The following is a 22,347-nucleotide window of genomic DNA, read 5'->3' on the forward strand; positions in this document are numbered from 1 at the left end:
AAAAGAGGATACTTTAATTAATAATTGGTGATATTTCCACAAGGATCCTTCAAAAAATAAATTTTATAGCGAATTTTGCAAGTTATCGATGAAAATTGCAACATCGAAAATTTTATCAAAACTTCAAATATTGTTTTCTCAAAAACTAAACATTATTTTTCAAAACGGGTTGGTTCATTGGAAAGAGGACACTTTTATTAACACTTTGGGAAATTTTCATACTCATATTCCAAGAACTGGATTTTATACGAATTTTTAAAACTTAATCGGCGAAAATTTCAAAATTCGAAAAAAATTGTTGATCATTTCAAAAATTTGTTTCTTTAGAACTGAAAGTGATTTTTCAAAACTGCTTGTTGCATTAAAAAGAGGATACTTTAATTAATAATTGTTGATATTTCTACAAGGATCCTTCAAAAAATGAAGTTTATAGCGAATGTTGCAAGTTATCGATGAAAATTACAACATCGAAAATTTGATCAAAACTTTTAGTTTTTTCTCAAAAACTAAAAGTTATTTTTCAAAACGGGTTGGTTCATTGGAAAGAAGACACTTTTATTAACACTTTGGGAAATTTTCATACTAATAATCAAAGAACTATATTTTATACGAATTTTTAAAACTTAATCGGCGAAAATTGCAAAATTCGAAAAAAATTGTCGATCATTTCAAAAATTTATTTCTCAAGAACTGAAAGTAATTTTTCAAAAGTGCTTTTTGCATTAAAAAGAGGATACTTTAATTAATAATTGTTGATATTTCTACAAGGATCCTTCAAAAAATGAAGTTTATAGCGAATGTTGCAAGTTATGGATGAAAATTGCAACATCGAATATTTGATCAAAACTTTTAGTTTATTCTCAAAAACTAAAAGTTATTTTTCAAAACGGGTTGGTTCATTGGAAAGAAGACACTTTTATTAACACTTTGGGAAATTTTCATACTCATATTCCAAAAACTGAATTTTATACGAATTTTTAAAACTTAATCGGCGAAAATTGCAAAATTCGAAAAAAATTGTTGATCATTTCAAAAATTTATTTCTCGAGAACTGAAAGTAATTTTTCAAAACTGCTTTTTGCATTAAAAAGAGGATACTTTAATTAATAATTGTTGATATTTCTACAAGGATCCTTCAAAAAATGAAGTTTATAGCGAATGTTGCAAGTTATCGATGAAAATTGCAACATCGAAAATTTGATCAAAACTTTTAGTTTTTTCTCAAAAACTAAAAGTTATTTTTCAAAACGGGTTGGTTCATTGGAAAGAGGACACTTTTATTAACACTTTGGGAAATTTTTATACTCATATTCTAAGAACTGGATTTTATACGAATTTTTAAAACTTAATCGGCGAAAATTGCAAAATTCGAAAAAAATTGTCGATCGTTTCAAAAATTTATTTCTCAAAAACTGAAAGTGATTTTTCAAAACTGCTTGTTGCATTAAAAAGAGGATACTTTAATTAATAATCGAAAGTGATAACAGCGATAGTTCTTCGTTATTTCGAACCAGTTTCTGAAGAAGGTTGTAACATGGCATTCGAAACGTCAAACCTTTTCTTAAAAGACGCATGGCAAAACCCGAAAGTTTCTAGTGTTAGTTCTAGTTTTAGTTCTAATTTTAGTTTAATTCACACCGGCCGTGAAAGTCTTCGTACTTATAGCGACAGTTCTGTTAGTAATGAATGTGATGATGAATTATAAGCGAAGAGAAGAAAACTAGACGAAACTGCAACAAGAGATTTTATAGGTATATCGTATTGGGATTGTTACAATGAGGTTGCTAATGTCAAACCTGATATAAATAAAGTTGTATTCAATGAAAAAAGTCCTATTGGGGTTGAACTTGATTATTATCTGCAATGTCCAAAACCTAACAGAGATACTAATTCCTGTGAATGGTAGAGTACTAAGTAATAGTTGCCGGATATCCGTTCTGCCACTAATTAATACCTATATTTAAAGAATATTCATTAAATCATGCCAGAAAAACAACGCGTTAAGTGGGTTCAATATCTCTAAACATCACAACGATCTATGACGTTAAGATGTCGAAACATTCAAGGAAAATTTTAGAAACAATAAAAATATAAACTAACAAACGATTTTTTCCTTTGAAAACAAGCATGATTCTACATAGAAGATGAAATCCGGTTTTTAGATATGAGTCGATTTTGCTCCACCCGAACTCGATCGAAAAGAAAATGTGCTGCAAGACTATTTCGATGTAAATTATCAACCAAAAGTATTTTTGGACTTCGGAAAGAACTTTGTTGAATATGCTTTTTGGAAAGTTTTCATGTTGGAAAAAGAGTAATAAATGATGTTAAGGATTCTGTAACGAGGTGTTCAAGGAGACCTGTGAAAGATTAAAAAATAATAATAAAGTAAGGTGAATAATAAATAAGACATTACATATTAGTGGTTATATTAACTTTCTTGGAATTTCTGTTGGACGATACTGAATATTTACTTCACCTTAAAACACTTAAGATACTGGAGAACAAAGAGAAGCTGCGCTCTTTTTAGTCATATTAACTCGCATTTTTTATGACACATTTAGTGTAAATTAGATGACTAAATTTTCAGTAATATATTGACACCAATTTTAGAAAATATATCTAACATGGCATTTCTATCGATTCAAAACTGTAGGCAATTGGTACCTTTGGCACATTGCAGCTATTACGACCCTATCTTAAGTGGGCAAAGAACGTTACTCTGTGAAATTTTATAGCTATGTCAGGTACGAGATGGTCTTCTATGGAAAATATACCGATCCGGGCAGGAATTTGTGAGGTTATCTGACACTGTGCAGATAATACTTCATGCATATCGAAATAAAAAAGTTCTGTGTGGCACACACCATTCAGGTGGAAATTTTTCACACTTCTCACAGAGTAATCATCTGAGACATCACAGGTTTAAAAACACTACCATAACCCAAAACATCTGTTAAGCTTGCTACCTCTCATTAAATTAAAAAATTGAGAAGAACAGAATATTTAATTATTTTTTTAACTTACTTGCCAAGTTCCAATATTTGGTACACGTTGTCCAAACGGCCTCTGACAAACATAAGCCAATTTAAAAGCATCGCTTCTTATCTCAATAAAATTATTAAACATTGCGCATAAAGCAGCCGGTGGAAACGCAGATGAAAATAAAATAACGTATCCTAATTGCATCGTCATCTCGAGATGTTCAGAAAATGTTCCATCATACTACAAATACAAAATCAATTTTATTCTGTTTATAAAATTATTTCGTTTACCTTAAACAAAGAACTTTCTAACTCAGCTTGACTCATACTTCGTTTACTTGTAACCCCTTCCGGTGTATCACCGTCTTTGTGACTATCAGATTCCGGTTCTTGCACTTCACCCGGAGGTGGTCTGGATGAACTAGTTGGACTTAACGCGCCCCAAAGATCGAAACTCATTTTGGCCAATTTTAAATGTTCCAACATGTATGGTAAAGCAGATTCTTTTAAATTACCGATTACTTGGCGTGAAATTAATAAAGCGGCAAGTTGCTAAAATTACAAAAATTGAAACAGCAAAATGATTTAATTTAACTTTTACCTCTTTCAATCTTGCTTGATCTTGTAGATAAAAAGCGATGTAGAAGAGGGACATGAACGAGTTGATGAATTGAAACTAAAAAAAGAGATTAATTCTTGTTTTCTTTTGATTGTATAAGATTCTTTTGAGTGCATTAAACTAAGCTGATAAAGTGGAAGCGAAAAGGATTGTTGATTTCATGCAATTTGGATTGATTGATAATTAATAAAATTGTTATAATAAATCTATGTACAAATTATACAATCTAAATAATCATTTGATTATTATTTTTGAAACATCTTTTTAGTATAAATCTATTATTATAATTTTAATTAAACACAACACAAATGGGTTCGTCTACATCAAAATATTGATTTAGTCGAAATGAACTACTTTAAATAAAACAGACACATGAACTGGAAATATACAAACCAAAGCCACTTTTCCGATCAGGTGATTCTCATACTTGGTTTCAAGACGGTAATTCTCTGGCAGCAGCGTGAGGAAAACACGCCAACAATAAGTACCACTATTCTAACAGAACTTAGAAACTATTCTAAAATAGTGGACGGATAAAATACAGTTTCAACAAAAAAAATTTAAATAAAAATGTTTGATTTTAATCATGTTTCGAATATGTACAAGATTTGGAAATAATATCAAGTAAAAAAATGATTTTAAAAGATTTAAACAAAGCTGATTTTGAGTACATTTCGTGATTTCACCTATATAGTAATTCGTTACTAAATAACTAGGAATAAAGATTTCTTTATTCTAAATACCATGCAATGCTAGAATTTGGAAAAGTAGTAGTTTATTTGAAATAAATAGATAATAAGAAAAAGTTAACTTTATTGCTAGAAGGAATAAAAACTTAAATTACCTTTATCGTTTAACCATAAGGCGATTTTGAAATAAGCCTCATCCATTAAGGTGATTACAACGGCCAACATCACCTTGGGAATATATCCTAACCAAATTGGGAAACCTCGTACGTGTATTTGAGCATCCCACCAATCCTTAAAAATTTAAAAAATATCAAATACTCAAAAAGTATAAGAATTAATTTATCAAGAATTTATGACAATGGTAATTGATGTCTATAACACGGATTCTCTTATTGTTACAAGAACAACATTACTAAGGGTCTTAATTATTTATTAAAATCTTGGCAGAAAAATCAGTAACAATATAATCACTAGGGAGGAACAACAATGCTTCCTACAAAATAGATCGAAAGAAAAATGGAGGCCAATTGAGAAATGACCCAATCTATCGGAGGGGATTCATCAATAGGTAAACCTGAGGAATCGAAGAAATCGAAGAAATAAAGCTTCGGAGCTTTTATTGCGGCTAAAAAACACGCCGTTTTGACGTTTTCGAATATGGCTTAGGTTTAGAGTGGAAAAAGGATAGGAGAAATGTTATGTGGATAATAAATCCATTAAAAAGCAGTGCTATACTTAAGAGTTGAGGAGTTGGAGATTTTATCGACAGTACTGCAAAATGCAGTGTCACAATGAATAAGGGGAAAATATTAGATCTCTTCTCCTCGGGGGATGATTGAAAGGAAAATGCATAAGGAAGTGAAAAACATCAAACAAGGAATGGTGGGGGCTACATACGCGAGGGTGGTCAGCAGAGGGAAGAATGAAAGTAAAAAGGATGAGAATATGGAACAGATTAAGGGTAGAAATGAGAGTGTGTTTATTGTGAAAGAGGGCGAAGTAAAAGTCGTGGTATACGACGTGGATGAGAGCATGATGGAAGAAGTGTATAGGAAGAACATCGTTGGAGAGGAATATCGTGGGAGGAGTTTAAGAGGAGTCGTAGATGATGTTCAAGACCGAGAGAGGAGATATGCAAACAAGTGACTGGAGTAACGGAGAGGGTATGTAAAGAGTTGTTAAGGTTCGGAACGTTATATGTGGATTTGAGTTACTGTAGGGTGGAAGGGTTTATAGGCAGAAGTAACATGTGGACGTTGTGGCGAGTAAAGCTACGAAGCTGGTTTGTGCCAACTGTAAAGTAAGGGGAAAGCTCACGAAACTTGCGATAAAAGGTATGACGAGTATAGGATAGCGATTGAACTGGTCAGATGGTATATCAACTTTGGATAGTGATGCAATTAAATGCGGCACGATGAATGGCTGCCACTCTAAATGTTATATATGTTGCGAGAGAAAGAGAAGTGAATGTAGTGATGCTTCAGGAAGAGTTTGTAGTAATATGGCCATGTCACACATTAATGGTAGACATTAGGCGTGGGATGAGTGGACGGTATTGAATGAGCTGGATAGATATTACATTAGTGAGGGTGAGGGAGGATCATCAGTAGTCAATTCTGGACACGCCTTTATTGAGTGATTACATAATGATAGAATGGAGTGTTAAGTATGGTTGTGAAAGGAGAATGGAAACGAAAAGAAGTAGATTTAAGTAAAGATGAGCAAATTGGGGAAAGTTTGGAAGAGTGCTGGATAAACATATTAGGATTCTTTTTCCATGAGGAAGAAAAAGTGAGGGAGATAGTAAAAATGTGGAATGTGGAATGAGGGAATAAGGAAGGTAAGTCGAAACGTGTGAGTAGAAGAATGAAAAGGAGACATGGAAGTTGGTGGAATGAGGAATTACGGTGGAAGCGAGGACCGTTGAGGAAAGCAAGAAGAATATATCAGATCAGGACAGTGTTTCCCAAAGTTGTCTGAACCACTGTAACAAACCGCATTTTGGGATTCGAAAGCGATTAAAAAAATAAAACGCAATACATTGTAGTAAACAGTAAGAACCATTGTAAAGGCAGAACATTGTAATTTAATTATGAAGTTGCGTCTTGAGAACCGAGGGTCCAGACTAAATACTACATAGGCGGTTCTGGCAGGAATGTGCCGAGGTGGCAGTTAGAGTAGATGGAGCAGGGAAGCAATGAAGAAAAAATCGGGGAGTCGGTTACGGGATTGGAACAGAAAAGCATCGGGCGAAACCGGGAAATAAAAGTTTTTGTTGTGTTTTAAATTCGAGACGTGCGATTTGAGCTTATAGCAATTTAGTTATAAAATTCGTTGAATTGGATTCTTTTTCTTCGATAAATATTTTATTTTAACAAACGGGTAAGCGTTATTAAAATCTTAAACTTCCGATTTCTCATTGAACCTGTTGAATAGATTACGTCGTATAATTTTTACTTTTTAAAATTTTTGTCAGTTGTTTTTCTTTTATATATAATATAATACGTTCTTTTTCAAAAATAAAGCAAACTTATTCTTTAGCAGTGAAATTTCGTTTTCTTTCAATCTATTTTTATTCTTAATTCCAAATTACTGCCGTTCGCTTTCAAGTGAACGAATGCAGTGTGCCAAACCCTAACTTAGTCATTGCTAGCTATCAAGAAAACGGTAGTGCGTGGACAGTTGGGTACGCGAGCCGCTCCGTGGACCTAGCTAGGAAACCCACTACGGGAAACGAGAAGTTCTCGAGAGCTAGTTTGTGACACCACGATCCATCGTAAAAAAATTTCAATGTTCAATGGGACTCACCTAACACAATAACCACATTTATATGGGATAAAGGTGGATTATAGGTGGGCTTACTGTAAAAACTGACCAACGTACCCTTGCCTAATATGAAACAAAGAAGCAGCGTTGTTTATTGTTACTACAGCATCTTCTACTGTGCTAAGGTCTGTTCAATAAAAAAAAAGACATCCAGATTAATGAAATTTTTATTTAATAAATATAAAATGTGATAATTCAGTGAGAAGGATATATTTGTTTCCTATTTTTTGCAATTACCGCTTTAGCGTCGATTTCGATTTTAGTTTTAATCGCAATGAATTTGTCACGTCCAACTTATTTCGGCACTTAGTTTTAATGTGAACCATGGCTGAAAATCCTACTTCACATAAATAGGAGGTAGTGAAAGGAAGGAGGCCTTTCATGGCTTTATCAAATAAGCAAGGATGGGTATCAGCAAGTGAAAGCCAAAATTTCGTTAAGGTGGTGTTTAGCGATGTGTCTTCTGATAACTCAATAAGTTCTTCACTTGCTTTTAGTGACAATTCAGTTGGCAAGTTGTCTTGAAACGGATTACAAATCCAGCTCATTGTATCGAACTTCTTCATCTCTTCCCCAAAATAGACGTCAAAATTATTTTTCAACTTCATTAAATGAGTGAAATGTCAGACACTACATTGATATCGGGCTGTATTTCGCTCTCTATGATAAATGTTTGAAACGTTTCAAAACAATCATTTGCCTTCCTCGATGCATCTCTTCTACAAAACAAGCTTTTTCATGAACGCTCGAATTTTAACGTGAACTGCAAAAATGTCGGATCCCTCTGATCCTTGCAGATACAAATTAAATTCGTTTATCTTTGAAATATATCCCCCAAATATGTTAGCTTGAGAATAATTTCTTTGTTCAGTAAAGATTCAAGATATTGATTTTTTCTTACCAAGTAAACTGTGACTTCATTACGTAATTACACTAATCCTGTCAAAACTTTCCCTCTGCATAGCTAACGTACCTCAGTATGTAAAAGAAGAAATTTATGAAGACTAGCCGTTTTGATATAGTTCACCATTTTCACAGAGGTACTTTATACCGTTTTTAAATCAACAGGCAATGATTTTGCAACCAGTGCTTCTCTATGCTGGCTGCAGTGAGTCCACAAAGCATTGGGATTTCTTTCAAGAACACTTGCGACCACACTGCTATTATAGCTCGAGCTCCGTCAGTGCACACACCAACACAGTTCTTCCAATCCAAACCTTTTGTCTTTATATAAGAATCCACTTCATTGAAAATTTCATCGGCCGTTCCACGACTAATTGGTTTGCAGAACAAGATGTCTTCATGCGCGTCATTTTGCCATATATATATATAATGCACGAAAACAAGTAACTGAGATAGGCCGTGCACATCGGTAGACTCATCCAGTTGTAGCGTAAAATATTCACTACAGACTACTTTACGAATTATCTCATCCTCTGCCCATTGGGACATCTCGTCAATTCTTCGTGCAACGGTATTGTTGGAAAGTGGATACGTTGGATTTCCTTTACTTCATTTTCTCCAAACATCACTCCAACAACATCTTTAATCGATGGCAACACTAAATTCTCGCCAATGGTATGAGGTTTACAAGCTCTGGCGATTCTCAGGCTAATAAGATAAAAGGTATAAGTAGCATTTTCATTAATATTTACAAAATGTGAAAGAAGATTCTTTGTAGAATTCATATTCAATAATTTCTTTTGAACAAAATTCACCGACTTCGTTTCCATATGACATGATAACTTACTTGGATGCATGCTTTCATTCGTCAAGATTTCGCAGCAAATAACGCATTGAGGACAAGGATCCATTGTATCTTGATTCCAGGTGAACCCTAATTTTAGGTATTCAAGGTCATACTTTCTCACCATTTTTCGACGTTTGGGTTGATGTGAATTCGTAGAGGAAGCCTCGTCAGGTCTATTTTTTCATCGCTTTGTGCACTATTTGTTGGCCGCTTTAATCACTTGTCCATTATTATAATATAACACAGTTATCAAGGTTAGAGACAAAAACGTCTTATTTTAGGAAGCACTTCACGAATTGCCGAACACAACAACTAAGCACAAAGGGATCACGCGATAAGCGCAAAATGAATTTAAAAACTCGAGTTTAGTACTTAACTAAACTCGAATCAGAGAGCGAAACGTTAAAACTGCTAGGTATGTAGTTCTTTTTAGTGTAAATTGTGAGTGATTTGAATAGAGGGGATTACCCGGCTGTTTTTTATTACCAACCAATTTTTATATTAGAACTAGTATTTATTAGAAAGTTGGTAGTAAAATTAGTTCCTAACAGTTTCATGGCCCAGCTAATATCCGATCGCGACCCACACTTTGGGAAACAGTGGATCAGGAGATCGTTAGGTAGAGACACAGAGAGCCAAAAGCAACAGTTTACGAATAGAGATTGTGTAAAAACAAGGCATAGATAGTGTAGGGATATATTTATAAAAATATTATATTGTTGGATGAATCATGAAGAGAAGTATTCTCAAAATGGAAAATGATTTACAGAAATGTATTGTGCGTTATTCCCATTTCCATTTTGGATCTAAATTGATGCCGAAGTAACCAACTGGTTCAGCAAAACCTGCGTATCGATTCAGCCAATCGATTTATGATTTAGCCCAATGAAGATAAGCACAGCACTTCCTATAAATAAGCAGTGACATAAATTTGTTAAATAGGTAGTTTTGTGATTTTTGGCTCTTGTATCTTTGATAAAGAATAGATTTTTGAACGGTAACAATCTTATTAATGCAAATAAAGAAAGCATGCGTTCAACCATTGGCAGAAGTGTGAAGAAATGAGCAAAAGAGAGACCAAGTGTACTGTGCATGAAAGTTTTGATAACGGAGTATCATAGCACACATTGTTATATAGACATAAACAATTGTTATATTTCCTAACACAATTAGTCTAGGAATATGACATCAGTGATTGCTACAGATGGACAGTTAGATGAGGTGGTAGAGACGGTTGGGAGAGGGGATGGATGGAATTGAATAAGGATAAAGGGGTGTATAGGTGTATGAAAAATGGATGGATGGGTAGGGTGGCCATGTCTAGTAAGGGCACTCAGCTGATAACGTGACATATTCTATTCATTGAACATATATTTGAGAAAGTTTCAACTGAGGGGGACGAACGGGATGTGTGTGTGTGGGGTGAGTAAGGATACCCTGTAGGATATCTTGATCATATCAGAAGTGTCCGAATGGGAGGAGAGTAGAGAAGAGAGAGGAAGTCAGGAGAAAGAAAGAGCGACGGTAAAGGAGAGTTGTACGGGATTATGGATGACAGCGATATGGATGATTGGAACTGGTTGGCAGTAGGAATTGTGTGCTAGTTATTGGTAAGTAGAAGCGGTGGTGGCCTTGGGGGTGATTAGGTGGAGAAGAAGAAACCCAGTAAACAAATTTGCGTTTCAGAAACATTTCTGATACATATTATTGAAACATGAAATGTTTCTTCGACATATTTCTGAAACATAGGTGAAACGTGTCTGAAACTGCTAATGTCCGGCCCTTTTTATGTTTCATTGAAACGTTTCTGCAACATACAGTTGACAATTACGGTACATTACTAAAATGTTTCAATAACGGTTTTGAATTATTTCTGAAATGTTTTAATATTCCTTAAGGAATGTTACGTAAGGTTAGTTCTGTTTACAAACATTAATTATAGCGTGAAGTTTTCTTTAGTAATTAGTAATGCCAATCATAGCGTGAAGTTTTCTTTTGAAATGCCAATTAAACCGTGAAGGAATGTTACTTAAGGTTAGTTCTGTTTACAAACATTAATTATAGCGTGAAGTTTTCTTTAGTAATTAGTAATGCCAATCATAGCGTGAAGTTTTCTTTTGAACTGTCAATTAAACCGTGAAGGAATGTTAGGTAAGGTTAGTTCTGTTTACAAACATTAATTATAGCGTGAAGTTTTCTTTTGAAATGCCAATTAAACCGCGAAGGAATGTTAGGTAAGGTTAGTTCTGTCTACAAACATGAATTATAGCGTGAAGTTTTCTTTAGTAATTAGTAATGCCAATCATAGCGTGAAGTTTTCTTTTGAAATGCCAATTAAACCGTGAAGGAATGTTACCTTAGGTTAGTTCTGTTTACAAACATTAATTAATGTTTGTACATACGTTCACAGGCGGTGCTGAAGATATTCCAGACATGTTTCAGACACATTTGTAGCGAAATGTTTCAAATGAAATGTTTCTGCTACATATTTTAATGATATTTCATAAATGTTTCTACTGAAATGTATTTGATACATATCTTTAGATACGTTTCGTAAAAATCGTATCTGTCACGTATATGAAACGTAGTTCTAAGATGTTTCATTTAATTCACTGTACATTAAAATTGAAATGTTTCACAGAGGTTTCTTGTTTACTGGGAAGCCGCATGCCAAAAGGCAGGTCAGGCCATTATACATAGTGACGGTAAAATTATTAGAAAGGATCGTTTGAAATGTTATATACGGTTTATAGATGCTAATAGTATTAAAGAAGACCTGTTTTGCAAAAATATTATTGCAGAAGCAACCATGTCTGGCTGCGTTTACATGCGTTTGCTTTACATGCGCTTTTTAGAAGCATATCACCAAATTCATTCTGGAATCCCTGCATTATTCATAGAGAAGCGTTTTCCAAAGCATCCGAATCAAGTGTTAGAAAATATGTGGTAAATGTGGTAAATTTTATAGAATCTAGACTCAGGAAACCAATGGTTTTCAATGATTGTGAATTACAAAGAATTCATAAATAAAAAAATAATTAATTTGTGCACTAAGTTATAACTTGCGTCTTACAAGATTTAATATACTTACTTGAAATTGTAATGAAACGATCATAACAAAAAACACCGAACATAAACAGAAGGCAATGACGGGGACCGATACAAAATATCGATAGACGTGTCGTTTCCAAGTCGGCTGCCAAGGTTCCAATCTTCCCGTAACCGGACTTGGTTCTAAGGGACCCTGGAAACATACCACATGTCGGGATACCTGGATAGGTCGACATGTTTTAAAACTTAAAACATCTAATAAAAAGCTGGATTAATTTTCTTTATACAAATTAAAAGATAAAAGATAATTCGGCGCGTTAAGTGCACACTACTAAAAATGTTAGTTTTAACAGCAAAAATTAAGTGAGATAATTGTATGCGCTGAACGCGTCCAATAAAATGAACAAAATCAGCTTTCTCATTATGCGCCTAAACAAAATAACGTAAGTAAATAATCTTAAATTTTTATTTACCCTAAATAACGGACGTGGTTCTGCTAAGAGATCATCTCTTTGATCTAATGTGCCCCATCTAAACGCTAACTCTGCAGAGTATCTTTTCCACGCTTGCAGATACGTGGTGGCCCAGACAACGTTGAAAACTGAAAAAAGAACGTAACCGACGTCTTCTAAAGTTTGATGTTTTCCATTACAACATAACTGAAATTAATATGTTGTTAATTGAATTTTAAGAATTATTAAAAGATTTTACCCAAAATAAAAATCCAACGACTGCTGGAATACTCAGTGCTGTTGTGTAGTGACCTAACCACGCAAAATACATTCCTATTTTAACTCCAAAGTATTCTGAGATTTCATCTAATAAAAATAATTTAATAAAAATTTATTCTTTATTTGCCATTTAATACTACCTAAAGGTTGTCGTGCAAATACATCTCTAACCCATGAATTTTGTAGTCTTTCTAGCGCTGTCGCGTCGTGTATTGGAAAGATTTGTGATATAACTCCAGCGGAGAGACATTTAGGAACTAAAATTAATTTAACCAATTACAGTTTTTTTTTAAATAAAAGTATACTTACTAATAGGTTGTCCTTCTAATAAATTAACCCCAGATAATGAGATATTATCGTTACATTTTGATCTTATACTCTCCAATAAACGCAAAACCAACCACTGTCTTTCTTGCGTTGTAAAGAAAAATTCTTCGTTTTCGCATCCCTCGAAAAGCTGTACATCCTGAACGGAAAATTCTTTCAATCCTCCTCCTTTAGAATCTTTCAGCGATTTCGGTAGATGATATTCTTCGGCAGCTTTTAATAAACTAAAAGTTTTAATTAACAACTTTTTTTTTAAATATAAAATCAACTTTATTTAACTCTTTCAAACCTGAAATTTATTTTCTATTTTAAACTTGCATCAAATTAACTTAGAATTCTACCTAATCAGGTTGTTCGAGATGTTAATTAATAATTTGTTAAATAAATTCTTATTAGTGTATGTTAATCTTTAATAAAAGCGTTTACTGAGGTGGAAAGCCCCTAAATATTGGACTTCAGGTGAAGTCTAAGAAGTGAATAAGAAGTACCTTAGAGCAAAGCAGTTTTGTTACGCATATCGCAAGAAAAATTTCTGATTTAAGCATAAACTCGTTAGAAAATGCTGAGGTTAGAAACCATAGACGACCAGCACATCCCAAATTATTTATTACCCTTAGAACATCATAAATATACCAAAGGGGACCTTCTTTAAAAGCAATCTCTTCACTTTTGACGTAAAAGCGATGAGTATCATCTTTCGTCCTTCAGGGTTGGAGTTGGGGACGCAGCTTAAAAAGGCCGTAAGTTGAAACGTAGATACACTGTTGGAAATAATTCACGAGCACACCTTATGTAATCTGAACTCGTGAAGACAAATCCGTAATATTTGTGGAGCATAAAGGTTCACTGTAGACGAGTTTATTCAGAGAGTTTCGAGTTTTTCTGCCGCGGCATTGTTGACTGAGCCGCCTTCCAAGTGGAACATCCCGTCGCTATGGAAACCAAAGCGGGTTGGAGATACCGATTTTTTTTAGTGTAGTGTGATGGACCAGTATGTTGTCGTACCCTGTGCGCAATGGAAGGGCGATCACGTTACTTAAGCGAGTTTGAGCGAGGAATGGTTGTGGGTATGCACATTGGAAGGTGTATCGTTTCGTGAAAATGCGCGTCGTCTCGAGCGGTCGTTACCGACAGTGCAACGGACATGGCGAGAATGGTCTGAGCTAGGACATACGCACCTTCAGCCGCGACCAGAACGACCCCGCGCGACCACAGCACGCGTGGTTCGTGCCATTGTGCTCAGCTTTTTAGCGTCTCGTACTTCCTCTTCAAGGCAACTTGGAGCTGTTTAGCCAGCGGGAAGGGAAGGCCAGGGAAGGCGCACTCACTACGCTAACTGTATGGCGGCGTTTGGTAAACAGTGGACTGCGCGCACGTCGTGCGTTACAGCGGATTCCACTAACACCCGAGCACCGCCGTATACGTCACGAGTGGGTCGACGCTAGACATTGGTTGGTTGCCAAGTGGAGGGACATTTAGTTTCCCGACGAATTAAGATTCGATTTGAGCACCGGTGACGTGCGAATTTTGGTTCGTCAGAGACGTGGTGAGCATCTATTCGAGCAGTGTGTGCAAGAACGCCCTACCCACCGCCAACCGACTATTATGGTATGGGGTGCGATTACACATGGTGGACGTACACGTCTGCTACGTGTACAGCAGACAATGATGGGTCTACGATATGTAGATGAGGTGCTACGGCCCGTTCTGCTTCCCTACGTTCGGCAGCTCCCACGTCTGCTATACATGCACGACAACGCCCGAACGCACATTGTGCGTGTTGGACCTTTGTGGAAGAGCATCGTATACGAATGCCTTCCTGGCCAGCTCGTTCTCCGGATCTGAATCCGATCGAACATGTTTGGGACATGATTAGTCGGAGACTTCAACGTTATCCGGCTTCCCCAGCTAACGTTGAGGAGCTATGAAGGCGAGTTGAGGCGGCATGGTTGGCCATTCCTCCCGCTACAATACAGCGACTTATCGACTCCATGCCACGTCGTCTATCGATGGTACGCGCCGCTCAAGGAGGATACTCTCGCTATTGATGTATTCCCTCCCAGCAGAGTTGCGCCGCTCTACATGTGGGGGTAAGTTACACTACTTTACTACTACTTCCATACTAAATTTCATTGTGCTAGACACACGCGTTCAGATTATATAGGGTGTGCTCGTGAATTATTTCCAACAGTGTATATAAAGCCATTAGGGTCAACCTAGAAGTCTTGAAATGATGAGTTTAGTCCGGCAGTATATGGATCATGGGAACTACCCACTATATGCTCAGCTAACAGAGTGATGATAACCCTAACAACCCTACTTCATGTTCGAGGTGACATGGAATCCAGTTCTGCTCAGCTATCAATGAACAAGCTTACAATTGTACATGGTGGCCATATAAGCGTGCAAAGTACACTATCTCGGAAACTATTCCTTGTAGAAACTTATGGTAAAAAATTTAATGGCTATAGTGGTCAAGAGAAGATACTAGAAACTATTTTCAGGTTTCTAATATAGGCGTTAGGGGCGCAAACGCCATCTTGAATTGCAAAATGTTGTTTCCCTCGGAATTTCACTGTATTAACATTGCTAACGAAACACTTTTTGAGCTATCTCTAAAAATAAAGTAGTGTGGGGTGTTTGAAAATGTTTGTAAATAAATACCAATAAATTCAAAATAGCTAAACAGAATGTATGATTGTTTTTCTGTCCATCACAACGGTGCATATAACTTAAACAAAGGTTTTTCTTTCCTTACTGTTAATTGACATTGACTGTTTTTCACACACTCACGACGTTTCATGAATGTCTTTCATTTTTCTTTTTGTATTCCACTAGCTATTCCATGTTGTGTGTTCACAAATATGTTGTGTAGCCTTTTATGCAATTGAGTTGATGTGGTATTCTAAAAGTTGTCATCATTTCATCAGATTGCGAAAAATTACCAAATCTGTGAAATTTTATTAGACTTGGTTGGCGTTGTACAGAAAAAAATTGATTCATCTCACAATATTAAGCATAACCGCCTCGCTCATTTGATTAAAGAGTAACCCGAAAATGTCAGAATATCATGTAAAGTAAGTCAAGTATAAAAACATAAAAAAAGACATTATTGTTACTTTGTTGTGAAATCTTATATCACTCGATCGACAATCGACTAATCACTTGAATACAATGCCCCCATATAAGGACCTCATGATTTTGCCACAATTTTTGCATATTCGAGGCAGAGCAGCACTGAAGAATTTCTACCTGAATTTGCAGAAAGTTATCAGAATAGACCAAGTTGCAACAACGTTAGGTAAAGATGGGGAAATTACACCTTATTCGTTAACATTCATGTAACAGATACTTTGGTGGTTAAATTGTATGCACATAGCTTTCGACTATAGTAAAGAGGTGATAGGCACGTCGGAGCATAGAATTTGCAGGACACTCTGTAAATCAAAACTTACTATTAGAAAAGTTTCGTCATGATTTGCACTTTGTTTATCTAAATCTTTTGCTCTATTAACATCATTTCTTCGCTTTATGTGAGAAAGAAATTCTTCTGATTTTTTAATAGATTTAGATTATTTAACACACAGCAAACATTGATCTATCTTCAGTTTGAAGAAAGATAAGTTATATTGCGTGCAAAACACCCTCCAATATGTTATTGGAGAAACGAAATCCGTTTGATTGCTCATCTGTAACTCTTTGTACAATTCATATATTTTAAGAATGGATAAGGTAGAGTCAAGATACTTCCGTGCTATCCCACGTCTACAATAGTGATTCCATTACAGGAAATGATTCACCTCATTCAAAATGACAGGTTTAGCCTTGTTTCCTGAAGAACTTCTTCCTCGAAGATCTTGAATTGAATGATTTATTCCATTTGTACCTATGCTCAATATAGCACAATCAACCGGTCCATGACTCAACAAGGTTTTTAAGTAAAAATTTTTACAAACGCTTTTTTTTTACTAGTCCCTGGTCCGTTTTCTTCGGCATTAAGATGTAACAACGCTAATAATTATGAAGTCCTTTTGTCTGTCATAGGATAGACTTTGATACTGTTTACAGATATCTTGTCCACGATCTGCAGGAAATACTTCTGCACATTTCTAGCGGCAATTGTCACAGTTTACATTTCTAGGGGATCTTGCAGACATTTGTTTGCCTTTAGTATTAATATACGCTAAACTGATTTTTAATAACTTGTTTTTCTCACGTTTTATTCCTTGAGGATTTTTTATTACCTGATACCCACAGAGGTCTCAGCTAAATAATAATGCTTATAACTAATAGACTGGCATTTTTGGACATGTTCATTTTTTCCATAAAAATAATATTGCATTTCAGGCACATGAGCATTAAAACTTAAAAATCTAGAATTTTAGACTTGGTCACTTTCTCTTGTATACCGACGATATAGGAAATTCAAAAAGAGATATTTGAAGAAACGTTGTTAAAATTAGGTTATGTTTGAAATTGCGAAAAACGAAAAAAATTGATAAAATCACTTTGAGCTCATTTTTAAAAGTTAGAAAGTGATTTGTCTTAAATTGAGAATTAAAGCTTCAATTTTAATGTTGTATAAAATATATAGGGTATTTTATATAAAAAATTTTTGGAAAAAAGCTTTATTGTAATGTTTGAAATCGTCAAAAAGCAAAAAAAATATAAAATCAATTATAAAATGAACTTATTTTTAAGTGTTAGATAACGATTTATATCTTAATTTGAAGACTAATGCCTCTACTTTAATATGGTATATGATTTATACAGAATTTTTTTGTTACGTTGGAATCGTCAAAAAAGGATAATTTCATAAAATCACCTATCACATATCTTAAATTGAAGATTAAAGCTTCTATTTTAAAATGCATTTTCGAGATTAATTAATTATCTTAAGACGATGTCCATTTAGCGTCGTTAGAGGCTAGATTACCATATTTCATACAATATTTTTGACGAATGACGACCTTTGATGTTACTATCAAGGAACTTATTTACAAAAGCATTGGCGTCCTCACCAATTAACTCTGCTAGATCGTGAACGAGCAAACAATTTCGTCTGGAATGAATTTCCGATTCCAGACGTTTATCAAGATTAGAAAGTTTTTATCTCGTTGAAACTTTCGGCCGCTGCTTATCGAACGAATATCGAACCAAATAAACTCCACAAACATTACTTTAAAAACTGGTAGCACCTCAGAATTTTGAGATGAATTGCCATCATGCAGTGCAAGAATGAAAATTATCAACCAAGAGCAACCGCGCAATGTGTGATATTAAATAAGAACTAGTGTAGTTCTAGCGCCATATTTCCCCCCCTAAAATAATAAATGGGGTAAAAATATGACCAAACTATTTATGACACTCCTATCTCAGATTGAATAAAGTTAATCTGAAAATTACTGATAATTACTTTAAAAATTGGTAGCCCTCAGAATCAGTTTCCTACATTTCGTCGAAATAATCGGCGAAATAAATTTCGGTGAATTGTCATCATGCAGTGCAAGAATGAAAATTATCAACCAAGAGCAACCGCGCAATGTGTGACATTAAATAAGAACTAGTGTAGTTCTAGCGCCATATTTCCCCCCTAAAATAATAAATGGGGTAAAAATATGACCAAACTATTTATGACACTCCTATCTCAGAGTGAATAAAGTTAATGTGAAAATTACTGAAATCACTTTAAAAACTGGTAGCACCCCAAAATCAGTTTCCTCCATTTCGTCGAAATAAATTTCAGTGAATTGCCAGCATGCAATGGAAGAATGAAAATTATCAACCAAGAGTAACCGCGCAATGTGTGACATTAAATCAGAACTAGTGTAGTTGTAGCGGCATATTTTCCCCCCTGAAATAATAAATGGGGTAAAAATGTGACCAAACTATTTATGACACTCCTATCTCAGAGTGAACAAAGCTAATCTGAAAAGGAAATGTCCTAATTCCTTATATAGCTTCAAATTATAACAAATAACATATCTAATAAAAACTGAATAATTAATTTGTTATAAATTGTTTTGTACAATGCCAAGTTTGAAAGAGTTCCAATTAAATTTTTTCCTTACATATTAAAAGGTGCTGTAAGATAAAAAGCACTACTTTGTGTACTAGCGTGATGTCTCACGTGTACAGTTAATCCTGGTGATTGGCGAAGTTTCGACAACAACCAAAGTAACGAAGAATCCTCGGTGTTTGGCGGAAAAACAACGACTACATCGCAATTTGGAGTCGAAACCCTTTTAAGCCATAGCCTTTTCGGTGCCAAAAAGTGTCTGGCACAAGGAATTTTTCGTTTTATTAATTCCGATGCTACAAAAAAATCATCCCTTAATGTAACTTTTATGTAAAAAAATATGATTTGACGAAAAATTATTTTATAAATTTCCTTTTACCTTGCTCGAAAGTATCTTGAGCACACTCAACAAATTTCCTCCTTCTCGTCTGAGTTTCATCATTTTCCTTTAAATCGGTATCACCACATTCACCACCACTAACTTCCTCGGTAGCCATAATTTTCCCGACGTTTTTTTCTTTTTTTTAACGCGGTCTTACACTCGTTTTCTTAAAAACGGCCGCGAATCAATGAACACCTAATGTTAGGTAACAGGTTTGCTGCCCCCACTGTTTGTGTCAGTGTGTGCGTGTTCGACGCCTACCCTCTTTCAGAGTAGCAGCCATCTTTGTCCTCGACATTCCCCTTCTGTAAACATTAGGGGGGTTGAACATTTTTAGAACCGCTGTAATCGCATAACCAACTCGCTCTTATACGCAATAATATCGAACCTTTCTCTTTTACTCTCGCATTTTACTCAATTCCGCGCCGTTTCAAACTGTGATCGGGTCGCCGATTTCCGTCGTGCATTTTCCTCTCGCACGCTATTCCATTAATATTGATTCCAATCAAAATTTATGTATGCCATAGAGAATTATTTAAATGTATTTATAACCTTTAAAGGGTGAGTTTAATTGATATATTCGTGGGAAAACCCCGGGTGGGTTTTAATTGAAAATTCGAATGTATGGAGTTTATGTAATTCCTAGTTATTTAAATGAAATTCAATTTAATGGAAAACCGTCTCGAAAACGATTTGGGACAAATTCAGGAATGCCGAAATATTCTATACTAATCTAGAAGAAAAATTTGGAAACTTTAAGCGTTAAAATTAAGATTAAATATAGATAAAATACCTTTTAAGCAGCTTTACTTAAGTTAACCTTAAATATTGACGTTTATCTATCAAAATTCAAAATGGAAGTTTCCATGTCAATTTTGACGTTTAATATTAACTATAATAAAAATTAAACGCAAAACTAAAAGACAAAAATATAGTACTGAAATAAAAATAGGAATGAAAGTAATTTAAAATTAAAATAGAACGAAATTAGCACGAAAAATTGACTAAAATATATTTCAATAATAAAGTGTCATCTAGTGGACAATAGATGAATCACCCAAAACATTACTGTGAATTTTATCGATTTCATGTTGCTGGTTTTAATTAATTAATTAAATTAAATACAATTAATTTTAATTAAATTGCTTAAATTATACTTTTTAACTTCATATTTATTTTATACAACTTTTCTGTATGAAATTAGATGGCAAATTGGAATTGAATTTTACCACCATCTATGAACAAGAATCCGTCGTTAGATCTGTTTATATTTTTTTTCGATATAACTTGAATCGGCGGTACAATAACATGTTTTGAAGAACTTTTCACAACATTTAACGAATGATACATTAACTTTAAAAGAAAAATCTCCGAAAATGGTGCGAACATCCAACAGATTAGCACGCAGTAAGAAATTATCTTGTTCCTTTTATTATTTTAATTAAAAATACTTTTTTAGTTGCGAGTGGTGGATCAACCAATTCTGGAGAAAAAGGTTCTAATATATCTTTTAGAAGAAGTAGATCGAATTCATCTTCACCCAGCAGCATTCATTGTAAGTATTAAATCTAATTACCTACATAAAGTTTTGTATTATTTAATAAAATGTTAATTTATTTAGCTAGCCCGAGCGATAATTTGGGTAATAAAACAGACAACCCTACATTCATAAGAAAAAGTAAACGAAAAATTTGTACTCAAGCTAAAAATGATGAAAATGGGGTAAATCGCAGTGGAACGATTTTTATAAGAGGATTTTATATAACCAAAAAGGATATTGAAGAAGCCGGTTGTAGCAAACATAGCCAATATGTACCTCAGCCGCAAGATGAATTAGAATATAATAAAGAGAATTTTGAAAATAATGAGCAACTTAATAAGAGAATTCCAATGTGTGTTAACCCAACTAAAACTGTTAAAAGAATGAAATCCAATATTTACAAAAATCTCGCTAAATTTGAAACTCTTGGACGAGGTGGTGAAAAAGCTAATACAGAAACTAATTCTGATATGTTAACAGAGTGATTTTAATGTTCTTGTTCCTTAAATAATATTTATAATTATGTTTGATTAATTAGTGTTCTAGTCTTTAATAAAAAAAGTTCTAAAATTGTTTCTGTTTTTTTAATCTATGATGGAAAGAAAATTAAGTATTCTTAAAGAATAAGTTGTTGTTAATGTTGCTTGTTAAAAAACTTAGGTCCACTTTTACCATCCTCCTGAATTAAAACTATTTAGGGGTTAAACTATCCATGGTTACAATGGTTTTAAGCACTTTTATTGTCTAAGAGTTAGATTTATTTATACTATAAATGTATCAAGAAGTGGTAAGTCTTAATCATATTATTTTTGTGCTTTTAACCAAAGTAAACTTCGGTAGTACTCCCACAATCAACACTTATGTTTATAGAAAATTTTGCAGGAACCTAAAATGCTGTTTGATGGTAAGTTGGGAATGGTTAAAGGTCACGTGGCACGAATACATACAAAAAAAGGTGTGCAACCAAAAACTTTCCGACCACACCCCGTACTCTTAGCTTTGCAGAAACCAGTAGTAACTGAACTGGATGGGGATAGACTGGTAAAGGAGGATGTGTTGGAGGAGATTGATATGTCAACTACACCAATTGAATGAATAAATATCGTCGTGGCAATAAAATCAAACGGAAACATTCGTATTTATGGAGGTTTTCGAGTCACTATTAATCCGCACGTGCAAAGAAACGACTATCCTTTGCCAACCCTTCCTTGCCATCCTATTAAGTAAATTAAATGGCGGACAACAATTTTCTCGAATTGACTTAAGAGATAATATGTTATCTGGATGACATCTTAATTACAGCACCGGACATACACAATGATATAAGAAGAATTCAAGAAGTTTTAAATTGACTTAAACAAGCTGGTATAAAGACGCAGACATCAAAATGTTTATTGTTACAGGATGAAATTACATATTTAGGACACCG

The 22,347-nt window shown here is 34.4% G+C and overlaps 2 protein-coding genes across 3 annotated transcripts in view; one reads left to right on the forward strand and one right to left on the reverse strand.

The window, feature by feature from the left end:
• Positions 1-20,118, reverse strand: part of LOC111423440 (white walker) — a 32,015-nt gene extending 11,897 nt beyond the window's left edge. The window contains exons 1-12 of one of the 2 annotated variants that reach the window (XM_071197446.1): positions 19,376-20,118; positions 19,049-19,292; positions 12,960-13,201; positions 12,791-12,907; positions 12,631-12,737; positions 12,393-12,578; positions 11,960-12,112; positions 4,448-4,583; positions 3,997-4,052; positions 3,586-3,660; positions 3,276-3,536; positions 3,028-3,225 (exon numbers count right to left, since the gene is read on the reverse strand). In XM_071197446.1, the coding sequence (XP_071053547.1) occupies positions 3,028-3,225; positions 3,276-3,536; positions 3,586-3,660; positions 3,997-4,052; positions 4,448-4,583; positions 11,960-12,112; positions 12,393-12,578; positions 12,631-12,737; positions 12,791-12,907; positions 12,960-13,201; positions 19,049-19,292; positions 19,376-19,493 (1,893 nt within the window). In that variant the 5' untranslated portion in view covers positions 19,494-20,118. Of the gene's footprint in view, positions 1-3,027; positions 3,226-3,275; positions 3,537-3,585; positions 3,661-3,996; positions 4,053-4,447; positions 4,584-11,959; positions 12,140-12,392; positions 12,579-12,630; positions 12,738-12,790; positions 12,908-12,959; positions 13,202-19,048; positions 19,293-19,375 lie in introns of both variants that reach the window. The other variant, XM_023056667.2, reaches the window with a different exon arrangement.
• Positions 20,119-20,659: 541 nt separating this feature from the next.
• Positions 20,660-21,491, forward strand: LOC111419504 (uncharacterized). The gene is made up of 3 exons (XM_023052321.2): positions 20,660-20,785; positions 20,838-20,933; positions 21,000-21,491. Exons 1-3 carry the CDS (start codon positions 20,755-20,757, stop codon positions 21,401-21,403), a joined length of 531 nt encoding a protein of 176 aa, XP_022908089.2. The 5' UTR covers positions 20,660-20,754; the 3' UTR covers positions 21,404-21,491.
• The last annotated feature ends 856 nt before the right edge of the window (positions 21,492-22,347 follow it).

This window comes from Onthophagus taurus, chromosome 7, assembly GCF_036711975.1.
Source record: "Onthophagus taurus isolate NC chromosome 7, IU_Otau_3.0, whole genome shotgun sequence".
NCBI lineage: Eukaryota > Metazoa > Arthropoda > Insecta > Coleoptera > Scarabaeidae > Onthophagus > Onthophagus taurus.

Bases quoted from the DNA above. Each gene is read 5' to 3' on its own strand.
- LOC111419504 (XM_023052321.2), top strand. From the start codon at position 20,755: ATGGTGCGAACATCCAACAGATTAGCACGCA. The intron at 20,786-20,837 runs GTAAGAAATTAT...ATACTTTTTTAG, and splicing joins ATCCAACAGATTAGCACGCA to TTGCGAGTGGTGGATCAACC. The intron at 20,934-20,999 runs GTAAGTATTAAA...TAATTTATTTAG, and splicing joins TTCACCCAGCAGCATTCATT to CTAGCCCGAGCGATAATTTG.